General features: G+C 41.4%; 1 protein-coding gene across 3 annotated transcripts in view; it reads right to left on the bottom strand.

Moving 5' to 3' along the window:
• Window positions 1-12,608, bottom strand: part of LOC134360308 (E3 ubiquitin-protein ligase rnf213-alpha-like) — a 178,173-nt gene that overhangs the window by 109,338 nt on the left and 56,227 nt on the right. For all 3 annotated transcript variants that reach the window (XM_063074524.1, XM_063074523.1, XM_063074525.1), the window contains exons 26-32: window positions 11,797-11,964; window positions 9,156-9,314; window positions 6,896-7,473; window positions 4,763-4,922; window positions 4,406-4,623; window positions 4,013-4,159; window positions 3,230-3,388 (exon numbers count right to left, since the gene is read on the bottom strand). In XM_063074524.1, coding sequence (XP_062930594.1) covers window positions 3,230-3,388; window positions 4,013-4,159; window positions 4,406-4,623; window positions 4,763-4,922; window positions 6,896-7,473; window positions 9,156-9,314; window positions 11,797-11,964 — 1,589 coding nt within the window. The remainder of the gene's footprint in view (window positions 1-3,229; window positions 3,389-4,012; window positions 4,160-4,405; window positions 4,624-4,762; window positions 4,923-6,895; window positions 7,474-9,155; window positions 9,315-11,796; window positions 11,965-12,608) is intronic.

Below are 12,608 nucleotides of genomic sequence, written 5' to 3'. Positions count from 1 at the left end.
ATTTTGTGTGTGTTGAGGACTGCTTACTACTTATGACATAAAGAGGTCATCTGGTCCAATGCGAGTATGCCAACTTCCACGAGAACAATTCCATCAGTTCTATTGACTCTATTTTTATGTGGCCCTGAAAGTTATCCTCTCTCTTCTTCTTCTTCGATTCTTCCTATTTATCAACACTAAAGGGAGAGTTTCCAGTCGTGAGTTAACCTACCAGCATATCTGCGGGATGCAGAAGGGAAGCTGGAGCTTGGGGGACTTAGGGCTACCTAAGTAACAGGGGTTCAATCCTGATCTGAGGAACTGTCAAGGGATAATATGAAAACAACTCACTGACAGTCCCTCAGATCAGGATTGAGACCCCAGCCCTTAGGTAGCCCGAAGTGTGATGCTGCATACCACCCTCTGAAGCATTACCAATGTAGTTACAGAGAATGACACTCTCCCATCTCCCAACCAGACATGAATGAAAGGATTCTCCATTTCATTCTCTTGTTATATGTCCTTAGAAATATCAAATGCTTGTAAACTATTACAAGTCATTAATTTGGTCTTGGATCCACCAGCCAAACCTGATATCTTACAATAATTATATCCTAATAATGGATGCCTCATAAGGGGGGCAAACATCACTCAGGACCCCCAACACACAGGACATTCCCTCTTCTCATTACTACCATCAGGGAGGAGGTACAAGAGCCTGAAGACACACACTCTGAGATTTAGGAACAGCTTCTTCCCCTCAGCCATCAGATTTCTGAAATGTCAATATCAATAGCCATGAACACTACCTCAGTATTTTTTGCTCTCTTTTTAAACTACTTCTTTCAGCTTACTATTCTGAATAATAGTGAAGGTAAAACTATTCAGTTATCATGCCAGTGAGTGTAAAATAGCTGAATTTTTACATTGAAAGCTTGCCTGTTTTCAATTGAAAGTTTTTCAATTTTTACATTGAAAACCTCAGGAGAGGTGGAGCGAAGTTACGATGGCACCAACGGTAGCTCCTTTGCTCTATTTCTATCTTTGATATCTCTTTTTTTCCCTTTTGAAGGTTCTTCTGAAGACCCTGACCTGGAGTTACACTCTGACTTTGGCTGTTTGCGGGAATCAGACCTGCTCCAAGGGCCTCACAACCGACAGCTTTTTGATATCCCAAAGACACGGCCTGGAAGACTAGTGAGCCTTCAGGGTGCCGGATTTTCGTGGCTCTGGAAACGGGTTGATTCTAGGTCGGTACGCCTGACTGAAGCGTCGCGGGAGAACATGGAACATCGGGAGCAGCGGGTTAGCTGCGGGGGGTTGTGCGTCCAAAGAGCTGAGCCTTCCTGGGGCCTACTGTCTGGGTGCAAAGCTCGGAAAAAGTGACGCAACCGACCTTTAACATCGTAAATCAGCGAGTTGCTTGTTATGTCTCCCCTTTCGCTGTGAAACGGGGATACCTCTTTTCCCCTTATTAGGGACAGAGATAGCCTGTAGTATGTCAAATTACTGGGTGAACAGGTAGTCTCTGGGGTACTGCAAGTCTTTGTATTTATTGATGCTTTGCTGCATGTTTGAGTGCTCAGTAGAGGGTGCTGATGCTTTTTTACTGGTGGGGGTGGGGGGTGTCATTGCCTTACTGCTGCTTGTGCGTGGGAGGGGGGAGCTGTGAAGAAAAAGAATTTCAGGATGTATATTGTATACATTTCTCTGACAATAAATGTATGTATTGAAACCTATTGATCACTGATACACTTTGTGGAGCTGGTTTTCTAGGTCCTGCATCTTGGTATTTATGAAAATCTACAGGCAGTCAACACAAGTAAACAGAAAAATCAAATTAATTCCCTTAATTGGGGTAACACACACAAATGCTTGAGGAAGTCAGCAGGTTAGGTATTGTCAATAGAAAGGAATACAGAATCGACATTTCGGTCTGAGATACTTCACCAGAACTCAATCCCTTATTAGGATAACTAAGTCTGCTTTTTCTGCCTTCAATATATCAACAGCTCCCAAGAAAAGAATAGGGGCAACTTAAAATGGTGGAAATACATTGCATCGAGCTCCAGTAAGATGGCGGCATGTATGCACGCAGTGGCCTCTTGGGGCCAACCAAAGGTGCACTTACTAAGTGTGTTTTTATACATCGTAAGGCTATCCTTGACTCCAGTAGCTAGTTGTACAGCACGTTCACCGCATCAGTTAGCTGCTCATTGTTCAGAGTAGCTGGCTGGGGTACTGTAAGAGCCAGTCAGCAGTTCAGAGAAAGCGAGTCAGGCCGTTGGGCCTGAGGATTCGAGTCGGGCCGTCAGGCCTAGGGGTTTGTGTCGGGCCATCGGGCCTGTGGGTTCGTGTTGGGCCGTTGGGCCTGGGGTTTCGTGTCAGGGCATTGGGCTTAAGGAGAAACTGGACTGAGTTTGGAAAAGCTAGCCTGGGTGCAGACCATGGTGCTGCCTGCCACTCAGAGGCACTGGAACTGGTGCCTTCAAATTGACACAAAGGCGGGATGCAGTGAAATCCTGACCGTCTTGGACCTTTTTTTTTGCAGTCGCAAGGACCTGTTGGATATTGATTGCCCCAGGCCTGCTTCCCTTGTGTGGTGATGAGACAGGCAGCGAGGCAGCAGCATCGTCTTGGTTGTGGTGGGGACTAGGCCTCAATCCTCAGGCTTGCATTGTCGCATGTGGTGTCTGGGCTTGGTTGGGGGTCAGCTTCTCTCAACTGTGCTGCCCTCCAGTGTAGGATCGGTGGAATTACATGCTGGTTTGCAAGGAACCGTCAATTTGCGGGGCTTGTCACTCAGGAACTCGGACTAAAAATGTGTTTTCTTACGTGGCTATGTTCTTTTTTCACCTTTCTCATTATTTTGAAAGCGCGGTATATTTTAGCACCACAGTAACGAAGTCTCATTCGGCTGTATCCATGTATGGTTTGAACGACCATTAAACTTGATTTGATTCGATTTCTTCATGTGGTATAATATGCATAATTTGAATTGTTAAACAAAACAGTATTTGTCTCAATTAAGTATCTCAAGATTTGAAGTAAAGATTGAAGCGCAGCAATTTACAAGGTATTTTACCCAAGGTATCATCCTGAAAAAGGGTCTTGGCCTAAAACGTCAACTGCTTTCCATAGATGCTGCCTGGCTTGCTGAGTTCCTCCAGCATTTTGTGTGTGTTGCTCTGGATTTCCAGCATCTGCAGACTTTCTCGTGTTAATTATTTTAACCAATAGTTTTTTTTACCTCCATGAACCTGGCCACTTCCTCTTTGCCACGTGGCCTTTTCCCTGACATCAGCATTAATTTGTTTTGCAACTCTACAAGTTCTTCCAGTGCATATATCTTCCGCTCTTTTGTGCTCTCGTCATAAAGATGAAGGCGTAGCACATCTCCAAGTGAAAGCTGAACAAGGCAATAAAAAAAATTAAACATGATGCCTTCAATTTCAATGCTAAGAGCTGCATACAGTCCACTGTAAGTAAATTAGCAGTAAATAACCTCCTAGTTCTACTTGAAGAGTTGTGAGGTTTTACAAATTTAAGCACATGATATTCATCTCCAAAAGACAACAAGGATATTCACACAGATCCAAAGGTTGGGCAGTTGTGGGGAGAGGTGGTATCAAGTTGGTCAAGATTAGACTTAAAGCACAGATTGAGGCAAAGTAAAGGAAGCATTTACCTCACATTTGACCTATAGTGTCATTAATCTGAGGGTCCTCAGTATAATAAATGGAAGTTCTATTCCTAGTATTGTCCTAGTTCACCAAACCCATTGTCGCCAGGATCACAAAGCACAACCTCTTCCAGAACCACTCTTGCTCTCATTACAGAACCACATAACCCAACCTAATCTGGGACAACCTCATCAAGCATTACTTAGCCCAATCTCACCAAGGACAAACTAATGCAAATCATGACAACAACCTGGGCCAACCCAGGATCACCTAATCTTTCAGGATGAGGAGGCTGAGAGTATCTCATCAGCATTATTGGTTTAACTAGTTGACTGTAACAGCGCAAGTACCTTTCCCTTGTGCTGTGGGGCAATATTGCCCACTGCGTAAACTCCTTTGTTGTTGATGGCAGCTGCAAGAGATAGGGAAGATGTTTCAACTGATCCATGACATTCCTTCAGGGTCTTCAGCCATTCCAAATAACGAGCTGAATCTCTCTGTAGGGGCACAAAAAAAAATTGCAGCTCATAACGTCATTCACACCCGGTCTGAAATATCAAGCTTGCTCTCTCATCTGCAGCTGTTGCCTGAACTGTTCAGCAATTTCTAATTTTATTTTAGGCTTACGTAAGCATTTGTGGCATTTTGATTATCTTTTTGTTAGATTTGGGCAAAACAAGAGTTGAAACATTAAACTTTCTGACTTCAAAAGGGCCAGAATTAAAACACTTTAAGGCTATTACCAGTTTCTCTGGAAGCCGTGGATCACTTTTTAGAGCTTTCTGGATTTTGTCCACTGAAGTCATTAACTCAGAAAAGCTTGTTTTCTGTTGCAATCCATAAATGAAAGGTGAATAGCCCATGATGGCATCGTGGAAGCAGGCAACACGATCAACCTCCATGTCATTTTCCCCAGCTGATATGGACGCTAAGTCCACAAACACTTTAACTTCCCTTAAATCTGGGGAGATGGGGAGATGGGGAGATGGGCAGACAGGGAGATGGGAAACAATAATAAATTAGAAACGGCAAAACATTTTCATCCAAACGAAGCAAAAATTTTAAAGAAATCCAAAAATCAAAGTGATATCTTTGCTTACCTGTCAAAGCTTCTTTTACCCACTTTATAAAAGGCTGCCTGAGAATAAATTCATCTAAGCACTCTGTGCATTTTGCATTAATTTTCACTAGACATTCTTTAGTCTTAATTAGGTCACTGTCAACATAACTTAATGGTTTCTTCTTGAAGGATGTTTCATTCTGAACAAAAAAGAAACAATTCTTGATACAAGTAAATGGATAAAAAGTTTCAGGGCAAACTGACATTAACAAATTAATACCCTTGATGTGCTTAGTAATGATTCGATCTTGTAAGTAAATGATTAAAACTGAAGAATGTAACCATGTATTTACTTCTGCTTCATCACTATCATTTGACGGCTTGGTTTATTTACTCTTACTACACATTTATCCTACCATTATTCCCTCATCCAAGTCTTCCTAACTTGACATTGAAGTGTTTCTGAAAATATTCTAGAGTTTTCACTGAGACTATAGTCTAAATTTTATTGCTATTGCTACAAGCGTCTGTCATCATAAATGACTTTTACCCAGCTCATAAATGCTGACCATGATAATTTGATTAACCATTACTATATTTTTATAATGCACAATTTTTCAATGAACCCATGAACACTACCTCACTACTTTTTTACTTCTATTTTTGCAGCAGCAGTACAATGCAATACATAATGATAGAAAAATGAACATGAAATACAGTAAGCATTATAATACAACATAATTCATGGTCTTTCTCTATTATTATGTATTACGTTGTACTACTGCCACAAAGACAACAGATTTCATGACATACGCTGGCGATATCAAACCTGATTCTGATTGACCAAGGAGGTAGATGAGGCGTAGCTAGAAGGGCAGGTGAGAAAGGGTAGTGGATGTAGTTTATATAGACTTTAGCAAGGCCTTTGACAGAACACCTCATGGCAGGTTACTCTGGAAGGTGATGGCAGGTTACTCTGGAGGGTTGATAGCAGATCTGACTCACAATTGGCTCAATGGTAGGAAGCAGAGAGGCATTTCTCAGACTGAAACCCCATGTCTAGTAGTGTGCTGTAGGTGTCAGAACTGGGACCATTGTTGTTCATTATTTATATAAATGATTTGAATGAGAATGTATAAGGCGTAGTTAATAAGTTTGCAAGTGATACTAAAATAAATGGTGTGGAAGGTTATAAAAATCACAGGGGGATCTTGATCATCTAGGTATTGGGCCTGAAGATTAGCAAATGGCTTTCAAGAGAGGTAAATATGAGGTATTGCATTCTGGGAGATCAGACTTGTCCAGTGAATGGCAAGGCCCTGCAGACTATCATGAACAAAAGGACCGAGGAGTGCAAGTGCATAGTTCACTGAAAGCAGTGTTACAGTCAAATAGGATGAAGAAGAAGGAATTTGCCATGTTGGCTTTCACCAGTCAGGGCACTAAGTATAGGAGTTGGGAAGTTATAATGCAGTTATCCAAGATGTAAATGAGGCCACGTTTGGAGTATTGTGTAGAGATTTGGTCACCTTGTTAAAGGAAATATGTTATTAAACTGGAAAGGATGCAGAAAAAAAATCACCAAGATGTTGCCTAGACTTGGAGGCCTGAGTTACAAGGAGAAATTGAGTAGACTAGGATTTTATTCTCTGGAACGTAGGAGATTGAGGCTAACCTGACAGAAATACATAGTACCTAGAAGGCATAGACAGAATCAGGTTTAATATCACTGGCATAAGTTGTGAAAATTGACAGGGTGAAAGCACAATCTTTTTCTCAGGGAGAGGGCGCCGAAAGAGGCCATGTTTGAAATCAGAGGAAATAGACTTAAAGGGGCCATCAGAGACAACTTCTTCAAGCAAAAGAAAGGATGGTGGGTATTTAGAATCAGCCATCAGAAATTATGTTTGAGGCAAGCACATTAGCAACAGCTGAAAGTCATCAGATAAACCCATGAATAGGAAAGGTCTGGTGGGCCATGGGCCAAATGTAGGTAAATGGACCATACGCTGGGCAACACAGTTGGCGTGAACAAGTTGGGCCAAAAGGCCTATTTCCCTTCTGCATGACTTGGTGACCACTATTGTACAATGAAACATCACACATCCAAAACTAAAGTCAATATTATCATTCCATGTACTAATTCACAGAATCATGAAACCTATATACTTACTAATTTTGCCAAATTCTGAATTTTTCTAAAGTCACCTGACAGCTCTAACTCCTTCACCAACTCCTGAATCACACGGGCAGAATCAGCAGCTAAATGAAGGTTGTAATACTGTTTGATCTGACGAAGCCTCTCCTCAGGCAAGTCTTTTCCTTTCACTGCTTTGAACATTATGGTTAATTCTTTTACTATCTCTTCAGGATGATCTCTCAAATCATAAAACATCCAGTCCACGTTTTGGAATGTTACGGTACCATCTTCAATGTTCTCACACAGGTCTTCGTACTTAGTCCAGCAAAGGTCCCAGACACTGCAGCAGAGGTCTTCCAAGGTTTCTTCATCATAGTTGGATGTCCTTGCAGCTTCATTCCAACAGTTTAAAAGAACGATGCTGTCTGCTGTCTCCTGCATTTGAAATGCCATTGCTTTGATGCCTCTGCTCAGGTTGAAGTATCTAACGTCAGGAGGAGACCGATCCTTGGATTGTGCATTTGTCCAACTATTGATGCTGACCAGTTCATTCAGTGGCCAGCAGTGGACATTGGTCTCATGACTTTCTTCCAGCGATGGTAGGTCAGTGACTAAAAAAGGCAATCAAGCAAAGATATTTCTCCATATCAAGTATGCAACGTCTTAAAGCACATTAAAAATATTTAGATCTATTAAAATCAATACCACTAAGATGCAAGTTAGTTTAAGTTTCAATTCAGGCATGAGAACTGTGAAGTTACAATCAAATGGATATATCATAAAGACAAACACAAGAGAGTACAAATGAAGTTTTAAAAAATGAAGCAAAAAGCAGCATCTGTGGAAGTAAAGGAATGGTCACCATGTTGGATTGAGTCCCTGCATTTACATACAGCCATAACAAAAGGTGGCACATTAACTTAAGACATTTCAACAGAAAAGCTGATTTCATTTATTTTGGTTATTTCAACTTACAACTTTTCTGTAGGGTTAATGTTGGTCAATACCCAACAGGATTCCTTCTGAAATCATTACAAAATCATGAATAACTTGATTTGTTCAAATCTGGGCTGAGGCAGAAAATGTTTCTGAACAAATTCTTGCCTATCGAACTGCGACTTGAAGGAAAATGTCAATCCTGTTGTTGGATCAGTTACTGTACCCTGCAGTCATTGAAATGATATGACAATATTGGTAATAGGACAAAGAACAGGGAACAGGACAGCACAGGAACACGCCCTTCAGCCACAACGCTGTGCTGAAATATTTAAATTATTAATCTAATGCCCAATTAATCTAACCCCTTCCAAACAAAATTCATTTAACAGTTTCATGTTCAACTTATTGACTCATAATTATTGGTCTATTCAGAACATAAGCCACAACTGGAGAAGTAATTCCTGTGGTGAGCAATGGACTGTGCAGTGCCGAACTTTAACTATTGCTACCTTTGTTAGTCGTTGCAACGTGAGAAACAAATCCAAAGAGTGAATCAAAATCTTTCAACTGTAAGAGCACATGACAACGAATCAAACTATGAAAAGACTCATGTGGAGAAAATGAGGAGTATTGTAAGATTAGGAAGGAATAACTGAAAGGTTATATTACAATGGAAATATTTGACATTCATATTGATCATTTCTTGAGGTAAATTATTAGATCTAGCCTGTACATTGGTATTTCCTTTATTACTTCACAACAGTATCTATTTCTATCAGAGTTTGCAATACCTGAGAAATTTCAAAAGGAATTTTATTTATTTATTTTTAAAGATACAGCACATTGATAAACCCCTCCAGCCCAATTACACCCATGTGATGAACTAACCGACTAACCCATATGTCACTGGACTGTGGAAGGAAACCAAAGCACCCAGAGAAAACATACGCATTCATTGGGAGAAGATACATACAAACTTCTGACAGACAGAAGCACTAATTGAACTCGGGTCAATGGCGCTGCAATAGCGTTATGCTACATTACCACGTCGCTCCCCCTTTCATCTTTCCTCCTTCAATTCTCCAATTGTGCCCAATGGTTCTGACACTATTAGGTTAAAAAAAACTCTGCAGTTTAAGTCCTGATCTTCCAGGCATGTGCAAAAAGTTGAAGCCATTTTTTTTGGAGGGATAGGTGCATACTTCCTAGATATTATGAAGCCAATGTGGACATATCCTACAGAACCGACTTATCATCGAGAAGACTACCGCCCCGTCTATCTCTCCTTTGGCAAATTTGATACATATATAATACATGCAGCATCTTCAGAAAGGGAAGTTTAATAAGTACTTACCAGTAATGATTCCACAAATTTTGTTAATCATATTTATCAGAGTTCCAATGGCCTTTTTCTCATTCTGAAAGGCTTTAAGTTCTTCTTCTCTAGCTGACAACAGAGGTTCAACAGGAACCTGAAAGAAATTCTTACCCCGATGCACCGGATTTTTCTGTTCTGTAAATCAAGCACATGTCATCAGTTTTTCTTTACTGTACAATTCAGACTACTTCCACAAAAGCCATTGGAACAGGGCAAGAAAATGTACACTTAATGGCCACTTTATTAGGCACCTCCTGCACCTAAAAAAGTGGCCATTGAGTGTACGTTCATGTCACGCTTTCAGAGATGTTCTTCTGCACACCACTGTTATATGAGGTACTGTCGCCTTCCTGTCAGCTTGAACAGGTCTGGCTATTCTCCTCTGACCTCTCTCATTAACAAGGCATTTCTGCCCACAGAACTGCCACTCAGTGATGTTTTTCCAGAGTCTAGTGATTGTTGTGTATGAAAACCGAAGGAGATCAGCATTTTCTGAGATACTCAAACCCACCCCCCTCCCACCTGGCAGCAACAATCTTTCCACGGTCAAAGTCACTTAGATCACATCTCCTCCCCATTCTGATGTTTGGTCTGAACAACAACCGAACTTCTTGAAGATGTTTGCTGCCACATGAATGGCTGATTAAATACTTGCATTGTACAGCAGCTGCACAGGTGTACCTAATAAAGTGGCCACAGCGTATATTGAGTAACCACACTGTTGCATCGACAAGCACACACACACACACACACACACGCACACACACACACAGGTTCTGAAGACTATAATAAATTTTGGGATGAAGCAAACTTAGAACAGAGCATAGGCCACCATTCACTGAATTAAGATTCTGACTTCCCACCTTTATGTGGCAACTTTGAACAAACACGTTGAAGCCACATCTTAGTTTTCAAGACACACAATGAGAAGAACCTCAGCTCCTGCTATCCAGCAACTGCTGAGCAGAATACGAGTTAACATTTAGTAACTCCACTCTATTGTATGTGGACCGTTAACAATATTAGTACTCAGGTCACGTCTACCTGAGTCAGCTATATAAACATGAGTCTTTTCCGCTCCAATAGCACCCCAAGGCATTTCTAGCAGTCTTCAGCTGAGATTACTGTAAAAGGGACTCCAATCAGTGATACCTATCAACAACTAAGTGACAGGTCAATACGCTGCAGAGCCTGGATGAAGAAAGTTAGTCTGCCACATTTTCTGCATATGATCTTTCCATCACCTTCTCTGTATTACAGCCAGGCAAATACACAGTTTTGAAAGCCATACAGCGTACCAACTGTTTGTAGTAAGGACTAATTTCTCAGATGTGCACCTTAACATGGTATTAAGTTTGGGGAGATTTGATGGAGGCTTACAAAACTATGATGAGTATAGATAGGATAAAAGCAAGCAGGCTTCTTCCACTGAGGTTGAGTGAAACTAGAACTGGAGGTCATGGGTTAAGGGTACCAGGTAAAATGTTTAAGAGGAGCATGAGAAAAAACTTCATTCAGTGAGTGGTGAGAGTGTGGAACGAATTGCCAGCAGAGCTGGTGGATATGCACTTGATTTCAACATTTAGGAGGAAGTTGGATCAATACATGCATAGGAGGGGTATGATCTGGATGCAGGTAGATGGGACTAGGCAGTATAATAGTTTAGCATGGACTAGATGGGCCAAAGGGCCTGTTCCTGTGCTGTAGTATTCTGTGACTCTTAACCTCCTACTACTCTCACCTCACTACTCATAACGTTTTCTGACAAAGAAAGTGGGAGTCCCTTCAGAAGCAACAATTACGGCAAACTTTATGGCAAACGAGACAGTGGTTGGGAGCCACCGGATTGACAGCAATTTTTTTTTGAGGAGGGAGTTGGGTTTTGAGTCTAAATGCAGTAATGACAATGAAGACCACTGACCTGCAATCCAGGTCAATAAGGAGACCAGCTGAGTGGATTCTTTCCTTATCTCATGAACCACCTCTCAATGAGGGCAGACACTACCTCCAATGCACCTTCAGAAATGAACGACTGAAGTATAAGGTCTGAAACCAAGCACCCTGTTCATGGGATACCTGGCCTCATGTGCGTATGGAAGACAAGGCCAACCAACAGTGAGAATCTCAAATCAGCAATGTTCTCTCAGCGTGCTCAGCCAGTTTCAATGGGCCAGATCATCTTCACATCTGACACTAGACCCACAATGCAACCACTCTATCCCGAGCTTCATCACAGCAAGCAAATTTCAGAAGCACAGAGCATCAAGCAATTCAAGGATACCCACAATGCCTGCTTGTAAAAATGAAGCCTTCTTAACAACTGACAGAATCTTTTGCTCAAGACGGGCGGTGAAGCTAGCAATCACTTCAACTCTTTCTGGCCGTAGCTTTGTGAACGCCAAGGCCAATCGTGCCATCTATCCATGCTGTCAAGCCCTGCCTGACACTCCTGTGGCACAGCTAGTGGATCAGACACAGGGCTCATTAGTCAGCTCAGGACCCACAAAACAGTGGCATAAACCAGTCACTTTCAAGCCCAAAGGACACGTCATAATGATGAGGAAACAGGAAAAAATAAGATTAAGAAAGAAGAAGAAAAAAAATCTTTCTTACTCACGTGCTTCAAATAGATTAATGAATTCTTTTCGTTTATGTAAAAGCTTCTGCAGATCAGCAAACTTCACAGAGCCATTATACATACATTCAGCCAAAGTACGAAATCTCTCCTCAGCATCTTTTAAGAAACTCTTTACTTCTTCTGAGACATTGAGTTTACTGCAGTCACCTGGGGATCACCACATTTATCAGATTTAAACTGTATTAATGCAGGCATTATAATTAATCTATCCCTCAACATAGGGTTTCATGCAATATGGATTCCTGTGCACCATCCACCTCTATTGGAATCAGACACAGGAAGCAATTGAACAAGATGGGTTCTTATTCTTGACACAAGAGATTCTACAGATGCTGGAAATCTTGAGGAACACACACATACCCACAAACAATGCTGGAGGAACTCAGCAGGTCAGGCAGAATCTATGGAAGGAAATGAACAGGCAACACATCCCGAGGAAAGGTTTCAGCCCGAAACGTTGACTATTCATTTCCTTCCATAGGTGCTGAGATCCTCCAGCATTTTGTGCGGGTTCTCATTCTTATCAGGTAGTTACTTGGTTACCATTACTCAGAAAGACAAGATTCTTTTTAAATTCAAAGCTGTCATGATGGCATTTGAACTTGTGTTTCTAGATCAATGATCTACAAATGGTAGAACTCTGTCCACTCACTAACCTAATCCCCAATCCTCCAATCTCCCACCCTAACCCTGGGCATTTGGTCACATGTGTTTCCACATTCTGAGATTCATTCTCACTGCCTGCTGGATTTGGCAACATACTTCAACATGGAATAACCAATATACAAAAT

This window comes from Mobula hypostoma, chromosome 22 (genome assembly GCF_963921235.1).
Source record: "Mobula hypostoma chromosome 22, sMobHyp1.1, whole genome shotgun sequence".
Lineage (NCBI taxonomy): Eukaryota > Metazoa > Chordata > Chondrichthyes > Myliobatiformes > Myliobatidae > Mobula > Mobula hypostoma.
This window is presented reverse-complemented; position numbering and strand designations above follow the sequence as displayed.